General features: G+C 39.0%; 1 protein-coding gene across 1 annotated transcript in view; it reads right to left on the bottom strand.

Moving 5' to 3' along the window:
• The window catches only part of LTC4S (leukotriene C4 synthase), a 19,922-nt gene extending 11,767 nt beyond the window's left edge, over positions 1 to 8,155 (bottom strand). Inside the window, exons 1-3 of the mRNA XM_072400593.1 lie at positions 7,891 to 8,155; positions 1,977 to 2,109; positions 100 to 199 (exon numbers count right to left, since the gene is read on the bottom strand). Coding sequence (XP_072256694.1) covers positions 100 to 199; positions 1,977 to 2,034 — 158 coding nt within the window. The 5' untranslated portion in view covers positions 2,035 to 2,109; positions 7,891 to 8,155. The remainder of the gene's footprint in view (positions 1 to 99; positions 200 to 1,976; positions 2,110 to 7,890) is intronic.
• Between the last annotated feature and the right edge of the window lie 12,411 nt (positions 8,156 to 20,566).

The raw sequence follows: 20,566 nt of genomic DNA, 5'->3' as shown, positions 1-20,566 counted from the left end.
GATAGATAGATAGATAGATAGATAGATAGATAGATAGATAGATAGTGAATAGATAGATAGATAGATAGATAGATAGATAGATAGATAGATAGTTCTTACTGAGCTCGGAAAACTCTTTCAAACTCAGGAGGCCCAGAAGTGCTTGGAGGTGAGACATGATACTTCCTCCTGGCCCCAATCACCTGCAGAGAAAAGTATGCTACAAAGCAAGAAAAAAAATGTTGTTATACCTCTTTAAGTTGCTGTAATATGTTTTAGGTAAATTTACTCCATAAAGCAGAACTAAACTAAAAAAAAAACAACTCACTCACCATTACATCCACAGAACCCTCAATTCGATCCATCATTCCCTGGGGAGCTTTCCTGAATTGGGTCCTGCACCATCAGGTTATCCGTCTTCATCCCGGCGCAGAGGAAATGTTGGGCTCCGTCATCTTCTTTCCTGTTCTTCCTGCTTCTGCCTACATCACCAAATCTTGCACTGCACAAGCGCGACATCGGGTGACATAGCCTGCGCATGCATGAGAACATACTTTTTCCCTAAATTGAATAAAAAGCTCCTTCTGTGCATGCCCGAGATTGGGCATATGCAGAAGCAGCAACCAGAAGCCTCCTGAGATGGGTGGTGTATGTATCCAAGGAGGCCCTGCACTCCCAATCTGTTTTTTTGGTGAAGAGATCAAAACAAAAAGGGTAGGGGCTTCAGAAGTTAATTTTATTTCATTCAAAGTAAAAATTTTAGTTAAGGTCCACTTAGATTATTTTACTCAATATGGGTATTTTATTGTTGGGACAGTTGTATATACTAAATAGGCATTAGGTAATTTAGTTTTTATCTGTTTTCCAAAGCTCCTTGCACTGGATTTACAGCACACACCAAAACATACACACACCACCAAAGTCTCACTCCACTCCTTACATTCTCCATAATGCTTAATACAACAGCAGAGAACTGGGACATGATCTAGAGCTGGAACAAATTAGGAAATCATTTTGTTATGTCCACTGACTATCTAGATCTGCCAAGCTAGATAGCCTCGCTCATCCCTATTGATCAGCTCAATCCCCAGCACTAGAGGTTACATTAGGACAAGTCTCCCCATTCAAAACCCCCAGTGCTCTCTGATTGGCTTGGGAAAGCCAATCAGAGAGCACTAAAGGTTTTGAATGGGGAGACTTGTCCCCAATGAACCTCTAGCGCCGGGATCGCACACAGGATTCCCAGGGCTGCAATGAATGCAGTCCTGAGAATCCACTGCGATCCCAGGGCACTAGAGGTTAATTAACCTCTAGTGCCCGGGGATCACAGTGGAACTGCAGATGAACTCTCAATGGAGTTTCTCCATTGAGAGTTTATCTGCAGTTCAGTTCCCATGGTCAGCTGATTGGAGGCACTTGAGTTTTCTCCATTGAGAGTTTATCTGCAGTTCCACTGTGATCCCTGGGCACTAGAGGTTAATTAACCTCTAGTGCCGGGGATCGCAAACAGGAGGATTCCCAGGGCTGCAAGAATGAATGCAGCCCTGAGAATCCTCCTGTAATGATTTCCACGATCTTCCCTATCGGAAGTTCAAGGAAATTTACGCAAGAATTCCAGAGGCATTCTCGCTCATCCCTAGTTACTGGCTGCAGGTGTGTTGGTTGGTTCAGGACCCTAATATATCAATGTTTTACAGAATGGTTCCCATTTCTGAGGAATGGTAATGTTCCATTTTCTAACTAGATTTTTGCAGTATTGCAGTAACAGACTTGCTAGACAAGCCCCCATGTTTTCTCTGAAATACAAGTCAGTAAAGACACTTTTGATGATGGGGTGGTTGTTACTTAGCTATGCCGGTATAGGGAAATGCAGTAGGAGAGCAGGAAGGAAAGAATTCAGAAGTGTGTTTCCTGTATTCTCACTGAACAAATTGCATATGTAATTTTTGGGGGGGTTATTGCCTTTCCTAGAATCTCGTCATCCACGTTGTTCATACCTTGCTCCAACACTCCAAGCAAAGTGACTCCTCCTAATAGCACAATGTTAGCTAACATGATGGCCAAACAGATCTATACTTCTGATCCTCTTCGTTATTGAAGACTGATGAAAGACAGTTGCCAGTGTGGATTCTGTAACATTAAACAGGAGAAAATGAATGCATATTTCTTACCAATACCACTTATCTAATGTATAATTGTGACATAAAAATCTTTAACCTTTAAAGGTCCAGTTTTGAATCAGGAGTGTATTTGGTTTTCATATTTTTAGTCAGGCAGCAATACTCCCCACTGCATCCCACCATAAACTGTAGACAACCCATTTTGAATCTACATTTTGCATTGGAGAAAAGGAAGATGGCATGCCAGTACTTAGTTTTATTTGAAATCAAGCTTTACCAGGATTTTTTTTATATTGCTGATCTCTTTATGATTTGATGATTGCTAATCCCTATGTCAGTAGAGATTTTCTAGGTTACATTTTGTGATTTCTGTTTCGGTTTTGGTGTGCCCCTGGCAAAAATAAAAAAATAAAAAATAAAAAGGCATAACTACATTTGAGTTACTATGCATACTGTTATTCAAGCTACCTAAATGTTGAAGTTCAAGGATGTTTAACATGATCTGTTTTTCTTTAAATGGAAAGAGCTTCAAATCTTCCAAAGCCTATTGGAAGCCCTTGAAGATATTTTCCCATCATTTAAAATTATTTATAGCATGTTTCATAGCTTCCATGCCATTTCTATGTCTGGAAGGTTTTTATTGGACAAAAGGGCCTATTTTTAGTTTGATCAAAAATTTTGTAAATCTGATAGTAAGTAATTTTTGTAGGATATTTTTAACTTTTATTTTCTCGTTACTTATAATGTCCCCTGAGGGCCTCATGTTAAAAACTTTTATTGTTTTGTGGCTATATATATATACATACATAAGAAAGATAAAAGTGAGGTCCATTGTAGGTCAAAGCAACTAGTTCACTCATTAACTTTGTATTTATTTTCCCAGGAAATTAAATATATTGAATTGCAATTTACTTCCATTTATGCCAACAAAGTGACAGCATTTTTGCTTAGTGATTGTCAATTTAGGCTTTAACATCATCACATGGGAGTGGGGAGACAGTCCTGACCTGGGCTTTTACCAGGGTTTCAGCTCCTCACTCCTCAAGGTGAATGTATCAGTGGGCCAGAGAAAAGAATAGGTACCTAAGGGAGCATCCATTAATGCGAACTTTCACCTTTCATTATTTGTAGGTCAAAGTACCCAACTAAACAGTGCTAGTAGTGGTACCTTGTTGTGAAGCATAAAGCATACTGTGATTGCAGACTTTATTCACACAGAATATGCTGGCAGCCCAGAGCAAGACCCAATTGTAAAATGACTCTGCAATAACAACAAGTCTACTTTACTGTTCTGAATAACCAAACTGGACATGAAAATATGCATGAGCAAGAGAGGAATATAAGGAGTAAAGTATCAGGCACTAGGTACAAGAGAGCAGTGGCGAGGGTATGATTGAGGAAATGTATGTAAAAGGCAACGAATGATTTGAAAAATATGTGCAACAACACCATTAAAATATAAAATGGGAGTTAACAGAACAGTAATAAATGTCAAAATCAGTGTCCAGGAAATGTACTTTTAATTTTGGAACAGTGAAGGTGTTAGGGAGTGTCTCAGGATTACAGAGGTCTTCCTGCCACCTCCAGTAGGGTGGTTTGCAGGCTGTGAAGATAGAGATTTGTCAGTGGAATTAGGGGTATTGAAGGTTAAAAGGGAAACATTCAAATTTAAGCAATTTAACAGGATATCACTGGAGAAATAACAGTCTGCGTACTGAGGTGGGATCATAGTGTAGAAAGACCAAACTTTAATCTTGCTTTTGACTAGCACACCAGTACCCTCTCTTTTACCAAGCATACCCATGCTTTTCTCATGCTTTACCCATGCTTACCCATGCTTTCTGACTTTAGGCCTGTATACCTTTTCTTTCTTGCTGTCACCCCACTTCTACAAAAAGCTAACTCCCTTCACACTCAGTACCTCTGATGCCAATTCATCCTTCCATGATACCACCAACTCGATTGTACTTCCTGGAACAGGCACAGGTATACTTATCATACATTGTAAAAATGATATACTGTACTTTTCACTATTGCATCAGAAAAACAGGTTACAGACACTGATCAGAAAAGTAGAACATTGAGACCAAATTTTTCTATGCAGGAATTGATTCATTGTCCACAGTTATTTTGGCCTGAGACTGAAAATGAATTAGTGTTGCAGAAAACGAATTTTTTGCATTATTTATTATGAATCTTCCCTTACTTTAGTTTTAGCAGTGTGAGATCCTTAAGCTTAAATCAAACAATTTTTAGCTAAGTACAAGAGCCATGTGTATTCTTAGTTTATTCTTGATGTGCTTTGCGTATTTCTTTTATATCCATGCAATAATCATGTGGAAGTACAAGTGGAAACATTGTTGAAAGGCATGTTGTTTTTTCTTACATGAATGTTAAAGTATAGTTGTAAATTGTTGTTTTTAACTCTTGCCGAAAACTGTTGAGTCAAGTTTTTATTAAATTGGGCTGGGAATTTGTATTTGATAGCAGATGGAAAATTAATTAGAAATTGAATTTCAGTCATTAGTATCCTTAAGCTTCCATAGAGGAGACCTCGTAGCACTTTGTGAAACAAATAAGTGTTGCACCTATTTTTTTGTTTCTTCGTAGTTGCACTTGTTTCCCCATCCCAGTGTATTGTTTTTTCCTGAATTAAGTTGGAACTAAAGTCCTACTTGGAACTTTACAGATTCAGATAGGTAGTTATTGTAGAAAGACACAGGCGATGTCCCTTCTTCAATAACATGTCTTACCTACCTGATCACGCCAGGAATATGTGAAAAGGCTGAGATGCACATGTGCAGCATCTACTTTGGTTGTCAGGGAAACATGGCATTCCCAGCTTCACATGCGTGTGCAGGGGACGAATTCTCACACACCTGCATAGGAGTTACATCACCCCAACTTGGCCAATCAAGACGGTTGAAAATCGTTACTGGGCAGAAGCAGGAAAAAAAACTACAGCACTCAATGAGACAGCGAGGAAAGGTAAGTGTGGCAAGGTTTAGTTCCTATTTAAATTTGTGAAAGAATATTTAAAGTGATAATGCTAATTGGCTCAGGACAGAACTATAATATATATGAAAGTATTGGAATGCCAGTGAGCAAAATTCCTATCCTAATTCCCAACCTGTCTGCTATAAAAATGGCTTTTAAATCTAAACCTCAAAAACTTTTTTCAATGGCCATGTTTCTACAGGTCTCCCTAACCTCCACCGGAATTTTGGTGACAATACCATGGTATAGGTTTGGCAAGTAACTTGTAAAAAGTGGAAACCATGGACCAAACAAATTTCTAGATCTCAGAAAAATTGAGCTTTTACTTTTTACTAAATGGGTGACTTATCTTGTATCTTTTCCCACACAATCCATGCCCCCTTCTGCAGGCAGCCTGTAATAGTTTAAATATATATGTTGATGCCAAAGCTAATTTTTGTTTTGTATATGTTTGTGCCCAAGTTTAGATTTGCAAAATGCTATGCTACAAAATATGGGATTTAAAACATTTAGGTGAAGGTAAAAGAGAAGCAATAGAGCACACAAAATGGTGATAAGTAGGTGCATTTAATGGAAATGTGCTGAAAATGCATATGGTGAATCTGTTTTTCAACCAATAGAGTGTCCACTGGTGTCACTGCAAAGCATACCAAGTATGTACAGTCACACCCACTAAACAATAAGAATTCAGCCCTCACATTTCTATATAAGCCACAGACTGGGAGTTTGTTTCTCATTCTGAATATTACTCTTGTTGAGCGGAAGGGAGGAAAGTGTGTTAGAGGAAAGAGCAAAGAGCTTTGCAGCTATATAAAAAGATTTACAACTATAGGAAAACATTTTACAGCAGAATTCCAGTCTATTTGATGCAGGGCCAGTTTTGGTTTGAGGGAGAGATTTGAGGCTCCTATTTGCTAAGAGTGACTGCTGCTTTGTCATCCCTGTTAATAGCTCCTCAGGGCTGCTGCTGTCTAACAGCACAGTTCCTAGGCAGCATTTATCTGGCAAATCTCATGTTAAGAGTTGATGAAAAATGTTAAATACTAACGTGTATTTAAAGAGGTAATGAAGCCTTTAAAAACAGCATATACTGCAAAAAAAATTTAATTGACCCCCATGAAAAATATCATGAAAATTAAATTGTTAACTAACCTCATCACTAACATCAAAACACCTTTTAATAGAAAATTAATATGTTTAAAATTTACTTACAAAGTGATGATTATTTGATCAAAGTGCTATTGTAAATCAGGTGTGTATCTCAGAGGTGCCATGCTTTGCTGTGCACATTGCTTGCATAAGCACAGCATTCACTGTATTTCTGTACAATATGATGTTTTGGGCCGCCCCTTTAAACAACTTGGGCTGCCTTGTGTAAAGAATGTCCACCTCAATCTGTTGCTTTAATAGCTCACAAGTTGGAGTTATCCATTAAGTTGTTTGTCTCTAACTCAAAGTTAATTAACAACTGCCTGTTCTTCTAAAACAGATCTGCAGGGAGGGTTTACAGGTAGTAAAACTGTTACAGTGGGGAAAAATAAATTACTAGTATATGATGCAAGTGAAGTAACTGGAACAGGGCTGTGTGAATATTCCAACTTTCAAAAAAAAATTGGAAATGACACTGGCTGTACAACATTAACAAACTGTAGCCCTTCAGGCTGTTACATCTGTTGTGACCACACAAAAATACCAGAAAGTGAAAGCACATTATAGTTTTAATGGTCCAAGTACATTTATCCTCCTTTAGTACGTTCACCCATCATGTCACTTTGAGGTAATGCCTTTTAAGCACATTTTATTTCACTACATTTGCTCGAAAGCAACTTTTATCTTTCACTCCAGAACATTTGATTGCCCCACTTGCACAAATCCGAGTGAATAATAAATTACCCTTTACATAATACCTAAATGCTGCCTATGTTGCACAGACCTGATAAACAAGTGCTTTCAATCATTGAATCACTTTGTCATTTTTGACCCTTGGGGATTAAAAAGGGCATTCTATTCTCCTGAGTGTTAAAAAAAGGCAACAGTTGCACTGATTTTTTTTCCTTTTCCAAAATATGTTTATATAACAGCTAAATCAGGTTTGGTTTATGGAAAAAAAATTATAAAATGCTGAACTTTTGTTAAATATACAAACTATCTACCTATGATTCTGTACTTGGGTCAATGCAGGTACAGGTTCACCTAAATGCAAATGACAATAAGTCAAAGTAACTGTGACTTCAGTGTAAAGATGGTATCACAATAAAAGCATGGATACCAGTTCACCGTACAAAATCTGCTCAACCTTTCTTAAATGTAGTGTTGATGATTAGATTTTTAAAAAAGGGGAATAAAGAAGTGATGATCTCCTATTGTTTATAAATTACCCCCATGAGTTCCATCCACCTACAGGGATGTCTTTATATTAGTGATAAATATAAACATGGTCAGGTGGTACAATCATGCAATTGCACATAACTATTGTAATTTATACTGCTCATGCAGAGGTTCAATCTTTCAACCTCTTAACGTTCCTTTAAAAGTTTGTCTCCTACAACAAATCTCATGCAGAAATTTCTTGCAGATCCAGAACTGCTGGTGCAAATGGCTATAGAATGCTGCAGATGATTTTCAAAAATACATTAATTTTTGAATATGTGTCTGCATCTTGCTGAACACTTATCCTCATTAGACACTGAAGAACCTATCATTCTGTCCAATTTGTATGCAATGTATAATGTGACATCTTCTTAACTGAAATAAAAAAAAAACATATTGGATTTTTTTTTTAATTTTTACTTACCAGGTCTTTCTTTTTGGCTTGTTAAACCTCCTCTGATATGTTGTTGCTGTAGCAGTTTATATAAGAAGTCTGCGTGTTTTACAATGCTGCAGGAAACATGCTTCCCTTGTAAGCATTTTTCATTTTACGATAAGTGTTGGAATAGAGGCCATCCCATCTGGCACACAGCTATGGTCCCATTGGAATCTGTTTCTAGTTACAGAGTAAAAAGTGCACAGAAAAAGATCTGGATCCAGATTCTACAGTAATATTGGGGGCTGGGGGATGACCTGCGCCTATGTTTAATTGCTGATGTTGCATTTGATGTGTCAGTTATAGTTATGTGACATGTTTTGGTATATAGATGCATCTTCAATTTAGTAAACACTTTTTAATGAGCTGGCTTTCCGTGAATTGTTGTGAAGAATAATCAGGATATTATGAAAACCCTTGATCAGGCAGTGATGAACTCCGCATTGCACTGAGCATACCCAGTGCCAAAAAATTAGGCTGTGCACATGAAAGAAAGAAATTAATTTTGTGCATTCTAGTATGATTTTCAGCATTTTTAGCATTTCCTATAGTGTTTTTATCACCACTATATTTAGTAATGTCTTTTAAATGCCACAATATATGTAAACCCAATTACTACAATCTCAATCAAGCTCGAAAATGTATGTATAGCCAAAACTATGTTTAAAAATGTGAATACGCTGGAGAGGACTTCGAACCCGTCAAATTTTTATTGCTGTCTATATACCTGATAGAGATATTCACCCTCTCTATGTACAATGGCCAGTAGGACATAAAGTAAAAATATTACAGGATGTAACAATATACACGATCCAGTTACAAGGGAAATTACTTTTACTTTGGAGAGATACATTTTCTAGATAAATTCATTGATAGATAAATTCACTTTCGCTAGATAAATTCAAGGTGGTCCATACCCTAGTGTTCCTTCTTTTTCCTCCTGTGTACTCTCACCACCTACTTGGCTGGAGTAACTCCCTAACTGTCCACCGTCCAGGTGAAGTCCCCCTCTATGGTTGCTAAATGTCACCTTAAGAGGGGAGCCTCCTGCTGGTCCCTCGGGGCATTGTATAGTGCTTCATAAATTTAAGCCACAAATTTTTGCACACACCTCATCTGTGGCTCAGAGGTATTGTAATCTCTCTATAGGCTTGAATCATAATGTGAATCCTGGACTGCCATAGGATTCTTGTATGTGGCCACAAACACAATAAAATGTCTTTTTCCTTAAAGGAGCAGACTTGATTTAGGAGCACTGTGTGCAGACATACAACAGCAGGTGCTCAGGTGTGTCTTGTGGACAGGAGTGCACTGAGACTGTCAGATTCTGTGTTTGTTGCAAATCTCACACCTGGTAGAGGATCGAAAGGATATGAGAAATCTGTTTATCTACTCTGTGCTAAGGAGCCATCATTTAACAAAGTGTGTGATGCCCATGAACCCCTCATTCAGCTTGTCTACATTGAAGTTATTGTTGTAAAGTTTTACATTGCAAAGTGACAGTGGAGGCTCTGGCATGAGTACCCTGCAATGGCAAGCTTTGTGCTGTGGTTTGGATAATTCTAATCTTTCAATGCTGTGCAGAGATAAGGCTACGTACACACGTGCAATAATTTAGAAAACAAACGATTAACAACGGATCAATGATTATTCACAATTATTTTGAACGATCGTATAGTGGATTCTGTACATGCTGTAACGATACAATCATTCAAATATAATCCACCAATATTGTACACAAGCTAGATACAACCGGAGAAGGTGAAACACAGAAACATCCACAATCACTGAATGACCGTACACACAATATATAGCGAATAGCACAAGAGATTGGGCAATCGTCGCCCAATCAGATCGGCCGGGGCAGTTGTTTGTTTCCAGCGGCATTCCTTGTTCATCGTTGTCGCTGGCCAGTCATTGTTCAATTTGTTAATGATTATTGGACGATCGGTCGTTAATCATTCGTTTCCAGTGATAATTTTTGCATGTGTATGGGAGCCTAGGGATGTCGGCTGGTTGCCTAATGTAAACATCCATCGACATTGTCAGATATGTGCCAAGCCATGAGCAGCAGCCCCTATCTCCAAGCAAGGTTGGTGCGGAGTTCCCTATGAGAGCCCCTTCAGTGGTAAACTGGATCATGCTGTTGCAAGTGTTCAAATCCAGCAGTTGCTCATGACATGGCTTGTTTTCTTTAGGGTCCTCATGGCTACCTGATGCCAAATACCCCAAGCACATTTACAGCAGTGCTCTCACAAATACGACTTATTCTGGAATCCTGGACAGTGTTGTTACCCATGCTTGGCCTCAGCCCAAAGGTTACACTGCCCTTTCATCTAATCAGAAGTTTGTGATCCAGGTCAATGGACTAGCAATATTTACATCAGCAGTACTCTCCAGAAATACCTGAATACCTTGGCACCTAATTGTGATTCAGAACATTTACTTTTTCCTATTTGTGGGCTACCAAAGAATAAGAAGGCCTCAATGCCTCCTGGATTTACAAACAATCTGCCTGGATTATAGGACTGGAGTTTAGAGATCCTTTTAGGGGTCACCTACTGAAGGGGAGAAATAGTCTCCGGCTCACTCATTCATTACTGCATTGAACTGGCAACCTTAACTGCTGTTGGTTTGATTTAAAAAAAAAAAGTGTCAGTTTTCCTTAAGTATTTTTTAGCTTCCCTCCCTGGGTGTGCTAGTTATTTCCTATTTGTATGCAGACATGGAGCAGTCAGGAAAAAGGAAAATGTAATACTTGCCCACCATATTTTCCATTCCTGATAGATCCATGTCAGCATACCTAGAGCCACCCTTTTTTTCACGTTATAATCCTAACAAATAGAAAGATTGCCATACCCCTGAGCCACTAATGGAGTGTGTGCAATGATTTGTATCTTAAGTTTATCAAGCACTATACCATACAACTATAATGAGGGGGTGGGAGGCGTGCCACACCAGTGCTGAGAGTATGCAGAATGAAAAAGAACAAGCACTAGGTATATGGACTGCCTTGAATTTATCCCAGGTCCTGGGAGTAGGAGGGAAAAAGGATGAACCCACTCTTACGCTGACATTGATCCTTATGGTGACATGGATCTATTGGGAAAGGAAAATTATGGTAGGTAAGTAATACATTTTCAGTTTTTCTGTCTTCGGGTTAGGAAGTAAGAGGAAATCTCCCCATGGGAAACAGACAGCAAAAAGAACTCAACAGGGGTTTCTAACCATTATGTACAATAGCTATTCTTTTTTTAAATTTTTTTCAGGTCCTCCCCCCGATGACCACCAACCAATTGGAATACTGACTGCAATTTACCTTCACAATGGTGTACAAGCTGATGGTTACATTAGATACAATGAGCCCATTGTTAATGTACACAACAAGCAGTGTCTGTCTGCTGTATTTTAATTGGTGCACAGATGTTTCTATTATAGTTTTGCCTATGTTTAGCTGAACAGACTTTGACCTAAACTAATGCAAATTCAAACAATTGTTCTGCTTCAATGGCAACCAGTACAGAAAGATCAGGCAGCTGTACTTGATAGAATGCTAGCTACTACTATACAAGTCACCTGGGATGGTACTTCCTGAATCTTGTGCTACGTAATGTCATCTCTGTCTGACTCATGCCCATACAGCTATTGTATCAGTTTTAAGCATTTATAAAGACATTTTAAACCAATGTGGTGGAGAAGAGTTAGGGTTAGTTTACATTTGCTTCTGATTCACACAATGTTGCGTGATTTTGTGCTAGTCGGGCACTTGCACAGCAGCACTGATTCAGACAGAACCAAAATCTGCACATGTGACAGATGATCACAAATATATTATTATTAGAGGTCAGGTTATAAAGATAAACCTGATAAACCTTGCTATGATGTGGAAAGTGTATATATTTTATATTGTCATGTACTCACTGCTGTGAATCTTTTATTTTTATGTTTTAAACTTTAAAAAATAAAAGTTATATTTTTGATTTACTTTAAACTCTGTGCCTAAAAAGTCCCGTGATTTGCTTGTGATACCTGGTAGTCATGTGACAGATGGTGGCAGTGAGCTGCACTAGTACCCCTCACGCTACACATAATGTCTCCCTGGGAGGCAGCCGTTCCTGGCATGAAGAAGTGGGTAAATGCCATGAAACCTCACTGCCAGTGTGAATTCAGCCTTAGAATGAGGAAAATGTCTACAAAAATGCCCATTCAAGTTCATGGAGGAATTTGGAGCTTTTTTGTGCATTTGGGAGGTGTTTTTTTGGTGTTTAAGGACGTTTAACCTCTTTCTAAATATTGTAGGATACATATTCTTTAAAACCCATCAAGAAAACACTCTAATGTGGACTGACCAACACTAATGAATGGGAATTTTAAACATGAGCATTTAAACACTGGGGAAACAGTCCATGTAGACTTAGCCTAAGAGTCAAGTGTGAGATTTTTTTTTCTTAGATTTTAGAAAGTCTCCCAGACTATGGCCCTGATTTATTAAAGCTCTCTAAGGCTGGAGAAGATACACTTTCTTCGGTAAAGCAGGGGGATCCAGGAAACCTGGAATGGATTTCATAAAGTAATTTGTTATTTGGTAGCAAATATTTTTAATTCTGGATTAGATCGATTCCAGTTTTTTTGGATCACCCAGCTTCACTGGTGAAAGTGTATCTTTTCCAGCCTTCATACATTAATCAGGCTCTATGTATACAATACTTTATTTCAGCCATCAAGAGTTCCTTGCAATACCTAATCTCCACCACTGGATGTCCTCGGTCAGGACTCAATGACAGTAAACCAGGCTGAATGATCTTCACATAACTCAACCCAGAGTACAAGAGATTCTGTAGGCACAGGTGCCATGGGGCCCTCAATGCAAAGTGTATTGATGCATATAGCAATACTAACATCAGAGCATAGCCAACAATCACTAGGCACTGTTGCAAATTATGGATAGGCACTCCCCTACCTCCAAAGAAAAAAAACCCTAAGCAGCCAATACCAAAAGCAGTAACACACAGATCGGATAGGGACATGATTTGTATTAGTGGTACCTGATCCAAGCTAAGGTAGGTGGCAATTGGACATTGGAAATAGCAGTCCTAAACTTTAAAACTTTAAAAATTATTTAAAACCATTGATTTATTTATTCACATTGATTTTGTACGCATTTTTATTAACACATTTTCACGGACGCATTTCCTGCCCTAGGTTTAAATCAAAGTATTTTTTCTGGGGGATTTTCCGGAAACATTGGGTACCTTAGTTTATATTTGGATTTGTTTATATTTGAGTATATACAGCATGTACAACAAGTAAAATACTGTGAATATACTGGACATAGGTTCACTGAATCATGCAAGTCCTCCAACCATAACAAAATATAGAACAGTAGGCCCCAGCCAGGCTCCTATGGAGAACCTCGGGCATGTTCAGGCTAGCGGTATTTTACCACTGCATTTACTACTTCTGAGCACCTATGTCGATATCAGTAACAGGTAGCATTCCCTAGGCTTTATTCAGAGCTTTGCAAACATGCTAGCTGCTGCAAATGCTTCTATTGGAGACAGTGATAAAGCTGCTATAACTGTAGGGAAAGTGTTCAAAAAATTAGATTTCATAGTTTTTTTTTTTACAGCAGAATGTTTGATTTAATTTTAGCTCAGTACTCCAGAAATGACCATTGCCATTGTTCAGCAAAACATTTTCTGATTAGCACAATTTTTGCAATACCCCAAACAGATCACTAGGTGGCAGCAGATGATTAGGATTAATCCCTATATGAACACTGGTTTTAGAAGTCTGTCTCCCAAGCCAGAACAAATTGTCATGTGATACCATGCACAATGACATGTTTTTCTTCCATTAGGAAAATCCACCAATCACAGCTGCATAAGGCTTATCCTTATCAGATATTAACCAATTTCCCTTGAAGAAGGCCTTCCAATTTTTTTTTTTTAAAGGTGTTAAGCAAAACCTTATTATATGCTCAATATGAGAATTTTATATTTTTATTCCATCTGCTTTCTTTTCTCTCTTCAAGGTGTTTGAATAACATACTTCTCCTGCTGCCTTTAAATATGCAGTAAAAAAGGTGCATTGACTTACCTAATGAAATAGAATATGGTATATATTATATATATAAACTTTTTTATTTTTGAGTTGAATGGAGTACAGAATAGTTAAAAATACTAAACTCTAACATCAGAAATATTATTTTGGTTTTTATTCCTTTTCATTTCTGTTTTCATTTACTTGCATTGGAATGTCAGTCCTCCTAATGGCGCTGCGTCAGCTTGCATTTATAAAAAATAAAACATCCATGTATGGTAGAAGCCATCTTGTGTGGCACTGTTGACCTTGCCATTCCCCCTGACCCTCTATTCCACCCACTCTCCTCCCTCAATGCCTAAAATTCCTGCCACTGCCCAACCTGTTAATGTGACTGTTTTGATTGGTTGGTTTATTCACTACCTTTTATTTTACAGGCAACATTTTTGTCGTGTTTTTTACGTAATATTCAAGGACAGTATGCCGCCTTTATAAACTTAATTTGGTGCTACTTGCATATGCTTGTGCAATTGTTTTTGCTAGCAGTTTGAGGCATTTCAGAAAAAAAAAAAGTTAGGATCCCTCAATTTAAAACCAGGCCTTTTTTTGTGAGTGTTTTGTGGGGCTGTGAGTGTGCCTGAACCATCCTAGCCAAAAAATATCTTCCTGGCAAAAGCCAGAATCCTGCCTACCCCCAGTGGTGGAGGGGCCATTGATGGGGGAGGGGGCTTCTTCCCCACAATGTGATTCCTGTGTTGTGAGGCAGGCAGGCTTATTATTCCTTGCAGGCTTATTCTTTATTAAGGGAACCCGAGATCCACCCCCTCACCCTATAAAATGACTACGGGGTAGTACCCCTTACCCATTACCATGAAGAGATAGGATGCCCTGGAAACAAACACACCACCCCAGAGAAAAAAATCTTAATTCTTTTTTTAACTAATACCTTTGCAGGATCCTGTGAAAAGTATAAGATTGGAGTGCACTAACCATCCAGGTCAGGCTGTCCCCATTGCAGAATGACAGGAGTACTGTCAGGATCTGCACAGCCCAGCTATACACACTGACAGTGACAATGCAGGCAGCTATGGCTGCTACATTAAGCCAACTGCGAAAAGGCCAATTATTGGAGCCACGTTTCATGTTTCACTCATCAGCTTCCTCACTGTTGGCATAAATAAGGGCTGTGATGCTGAGAGGATCGAACACTCCCAACCAGCAGCACAGTCTGTCCTAACCACTCCCGGCAATGGTGTCATGCTCTTAACCATTCCCAATGATAATTTATTCCCCCATTAGCACCTGTAGGCTCTACTGCACCTCCACAGCTGTAGAAGGTTTCAGAAGTGGTGAAATAGAGAATTTTAACACTTTATAGTAAAACAAAAATTAGCAGGGTTGATAAAACGTGGCTCATGAAAATTTATTTACAACACAGATGGTACAAACATAGTACAAAAGTGTGCGAAATGTTCCAAAATTTAACCAGGGTTTAGAACAGGTACGTGTCATCAATAAAAAAAACATGCAATAATAATATTAATATAATAAATAATATTATTAATTAATAAAAAAAAACAATTTCTGAATTGATGAGGGAAAAGAAGGGAGGAGGTAGGGTGAGAGGGGAAGACTTCATTGGGTGGGATAAGGGTACCACAACCATGCAAGAGTATTTAGAATTGAGAATACTAAGTACTACGAAATTGTGCATCAAATGGGGGGGGGGGGGGGGCTCCAAGTCTGTGTCTTAACAAGGGTGAAGAGCTGTAGTGCACCCAACATGCCCAGCAGGCCCTAAAATGTTCCATACAATCATTGTCAAGAGCTCTTTTTTTCCTCTATTCTCATGATATTATTTACCCTGGTTACCCTGTGAGTTAAAGAAAGGGATAAGTTGGTGAGCTGCCACTAGTAGGTAGCAATACAGGGTTTTGTTTGGTGGGACCAAAGAGTCTGGGAGTATCGACAGAAACCCCATTTCAGGAGTTGAGAAATAGTGGTTGCATCGGAGCATACCAAAACTATATTGCTCTGCACATACTGGGAACTAAGGGAAATATACAGTGAAACGAGACTGGGTCTCTATACCACTGACATAGAATTTTGTAGTTTTTCACCTGCGTGTATCGGCAGACAGAAGATTTATTTGTCAGTTCAAAGGCAGTAAGCCTGTCCAGTTCCGGAAATTCATGTCCCAAGTCTCTATGCCAATCAGCAATGATTTTAGGCTTGTCGTATGCCCCTATGAGTATTTTGTATAGCAATGACACCAAATGATTTGGGGATTCAGAGAGGGTACACAACTGTTCAAATTCTGTTAACAGTCTTTTTGTGTGGGGTACAATGTTTTAGAGAAGGTGTTGAGCTGTATTCTCGTCAACCAGGACTTTGGTTGTGGGGGTCCCGTGTCTGCTGAGTGAAATATGCTTAGGGTGGGGTCCAAAAAGTGACTAGCTTGTGGCCAGAATTCTCTAGTCTACAGTTCCAAGTGATCTAAATGAAGCCCTATGGGGAACAAAGGGTTATCAAAGAAGGGAGGTAACGGGGAGGGAGTTTATGATAAGAAAAGATGCTCAGAAACCAAGCACCAGACTTTCAAAGTAAATGTGGTGAGTGGTGAACCTTCCATTCGCTGCCTGTCAGTGGGTGGGAGGATACATGGCAGCGCTCCCAGGTCTAGGGTAGACAGATCCTGCTGAACTAGGGTAGAAAGCTTGCCCCTGGATGTGCTTTCCCCTCAATCACTCGGGTGGGGGAGGATGACCAGAGGTTAGGGCAGGTTAAATATTAAGGGGCTCTATTTTAGAGAGGTTAACTTTGAAGTTGCTGAATTGGCCAAATCTTTGCAACTCACTGTGAGGGGAATGTGATGTGCGGCTGAGTAACATACAGGAGAATGTCATCCCCATGGAAAGCCATTTTGTGGTGGTGGGTGGGGGTCTGTATCCCACGACTGGAGGGATTGGTACGAATCGTGTTGGTCAGGTATTCCATGACCAAGGCAAAAAAGGAAAGGAGAGAGTGGGCAACCCTGTCTCTAGTGCCATTGGAGATGGTAAAGCATTGGATTGGAAGCAATTAATACCAACTTTGGGGCAGAGTACAAGGACATAACTTTGGCCCTAAAATTTGAACCCAGGTCAATTTGCCAATGGGTCAGTTCCTGAAAGTTCTAGTTGACCCTTCTCACAGTCTATTGATAAAATTCATGACAGTACAATTAGAAAAAGACTGAACAAGTATTTCTTTGTTGTAAGAGTTGCCAGGAGAAAGCTTCTTCTCCCCAAAAAAAACATGAACAAAACCACAAGACTTCTGGAACTATATCCTTTGGTCAGATGAGACCAAAGTGGAGATATTTAGCCAAAATACACCAAAAACCAAACACATCATATCAGCACAAACACTGCGTATCAACTGTCATGCATGGTGGTGGGGTGATGATTTGGGAATGTTTTGCAGCCACAGGACCTGGGCTATTTGCATTCTTTGAGCTGACCGAGCTGACCATGACCTTCTCTGTATACTAGATATACTGATGTGAGAGACTCATGAAGTCATATGGAGAACAACCAATTCAAGTTATTTCTGCTAAGGTGATTCTACAAACAACTGACTCATGGAGTGTACTTAGTTTTTCACAAATGACATCATTTTGTCATTTCTGGGTTCTGTTGTGTGTTGTTTTACATCTGGGCTTAAATTAAAATAATTTTACAGCCTGCTAGAACCAGATGATTTTTTATGATTAGTGAAATGTTTGAAATTATATTTTCATTTTTTCATGACTGTACTTTTTAGCTTTCACGCAGATCCCAGTACTGCTCCTGACAAAGCTTTCATCTGCTTTTCTTGTTGATCCGTAGTTCAAACTCAATTAAATCACAGCCATTAAATATATAGTAGCCACACCTGTTTTTGTTTTTCCCCATTACCCATTGTTTAACTGTATTTATAGGACAAGAATGACATAGCTGCATCCTGCAGAACAAACATTGCACCCAGCATTGCACTTGTGACCAAGTACATGTGCTTTGTGCTCAAAAGAAGAATGGAGCTGTGTTCCTCGGCATCTCTACCAAATCACCCGATTGGCTAATTGCTCTGCCTGTCATCCTTATACATACTTATATTCAGTGGAAAGTGCTTCTCCCTTTAGAGGAGCCACATGCAGGAGGATGTTTGTATGAATTGAGTAAAAGCTGGAAGGTCAGGCAGGAGCAGGAACTGTTCATTTGATTTTTATTTCCACAACCGATGATTATGTCACACTTTCCATCTTATTGTAAAAATTCATTGACTGTACTCTATCTATAGTGAAGCTATGTCACCCTAGAACAGGGCTACAGAACACCTCCTATTTTCTTTTCAGGACATGTAAGGAGATCTATAGTCCTCTAAGATAGTTAAAAACAACACTCATAACAATCAGCTGAGGCAGACAACACAGTAAGGTCAGGATCAACTGGAATTTTTACATATAAAAAACATATATAACAAAACACTTTCAATGTGATATTTAAAAGACCAAAATAGAGCCAATGAGAGAAGTTGCACTTTAAAATGAAAACGCAAAAAGTCACCAGGAGAGCTAATCAACAAAAGAGATATACAAAGTCTCTATTGTATAAAAGGTCCCGGAAGCATTTTGTTTTAGCCCTACACTGTATTGTACTTGGCTCTGTATGCAGTGCTGAATCAGTGGACATACAATGGTGGAAGAGAATTGCTGGAGTCAAACATGAGGATAGTGGCTTCCTAAGATGTAGCAGTGATGGGATCCTGGACCTGTCATCTATGCAGGGTGCCTGCAAATACATAAGTCAGGGTTACAATTAGTATGTATATATATATTGTATGCTGTGTTTACTTGCTGATTATGGCAGAAGCTCACCACCCACCAGCGAGTTCCGTTCTGCTTTAAGCCCTGCATTGTCAGATAATCACAAGTGATGCTTGGGTCTGTCACACCATTTGCTTCAGGCTGTGTTTAGCCGACCTTTTGAGTGTTATCTTATTGCAGTTATAAACTGCAAAAGTCTGTATTTTGCAATACACTAGTATGTACTATGCATCCATCCAGAATACCATGGGGCAATTGACATTTTAAAACGAGAAAATATTCTAAACCATCTAGTATCCCAGTTATTGTGTAACTGAGCAAGTTACTTTACCACTTACAGATCTGGCCAGAGTCCATATGCAAAGCCTAATTTATTCAAAGACTTGTAAAGAATATGACCCTGAGGTCATATGTACCAATCTGTTCATATTCTAAGGCCCTGTGTAGTTAGTTACAAGCAGCATGCTGTTCTCACACACAGGAAGAAACGTGATTTTCCCTGAAGGGTGAAGTGTTATATGGAGACAGTGTTCAGTCCTTGGCTGATTGAATCTCATGCATTGGTGTGGTGCTGGGTCACCATCTGCCTGTGTTTGGCCTGCATCCCCAGAGGCCAGTCTAGCACAAATCACATCATTATAGTTAAGAGCTTATTATTACATCTCTCTAAAAGCCTTTGATTTTTAGATACGCTAAAAACAGGAAGCCTGTTTTTAAAGATGTCTCTGCAAAAGAGCAGGTGAAAATTGTGCATCTTCCAGGAGCTGGATGTCAATTCAAATTTAGAAGATTGCCTATGAAACACAGTACAGATATATGCCCATGCTAATGATATTGGCATATAAAAGGTATTTTCTCTTCAGTGGCTTGTGTTTAATAGATAGCTCTATCCAAAGCTTCTGTTAACCATCCTAGGCATTGGGGTCTTGGCTGTGATATATACCATTACATCTGTGGGATGCAGGCATCAATATTTATTATTACTCTGGTCATTACTGCAAAAAATAAGATTGCTTGTTTCAAAAAGGGATGTCAAAGAATCATTTGTCCTATAACACACTTAAATTAGTGCATTAGTGTTAAATATGCCAATGCTACATTGTATTCTGCCCTTTCAGAAAATACAAAGAGGGAGCAGGCATGTATTTACAATGCTGGAAAATGTTATGAGAGATATGCTAGGATACTGTGTACATATGTTTTTAAATAAAATCAGCCATATAAATGCTTTATACCTTCAAAGTAAAATCCTACATTTAGTAAGCAAAGGTCATACCAGGTAAAATGCTAATGTGAAGTTGTTTTCACTGCACATAAAAGCTCTTTTTCCTTAAAGTAGAACTGTATTGCTGCCCCCACATATAAACTCCCTGAACAAAAGAAATGTGTAATATGTACACAGTAGGTAAGCTCCCATTGTCTGGCTGAAGCCTAGAGTTAAGCTACATACACACTTCCAATTATTATCGTCGGAAAACGAACGACGAACGTTCCTGCACGATATATATGAACGATCGTATAGCACCGATACTGCACATAGAGGTAACGACACGATCGTTCGTAGATATTGTACACACAATAGATACGATCGTTTAAGCGATAGAGGAACTATGTGCACGACAGGAAAGTGAACGGACGTTCGTTCATCACGCATGCTCTGACCATGGACGATCAACGAACGACCGTACACACGAACGATGTTCAACGATCGTCGTCCAATCCGATCCGCCGATCCGGTCGTTCGTTTCCAGCGACTTTCCTCGTTCGTCGGCGTCG

This window comes from Pyxicephalus adspersus, chromosome 2 (assembly GCF_032062135.1).
Source record: "Pyxicephalus adspersus chromosome 2, UCB_Pads_2.0, whole genome shotgun sequence".
Lineage (NCBI taxonomy): Eukaryota > Metazoa > Chordata > Amphibia > Anura > Pyxicephalidae > Pyxicephalus > Pyxicephalus adspersus.
The sequence above is the reverse complement of the archived record's forward strand: the minus strand, read 5'-3'. Positions and strand labels throughout refer to the sequence as shown.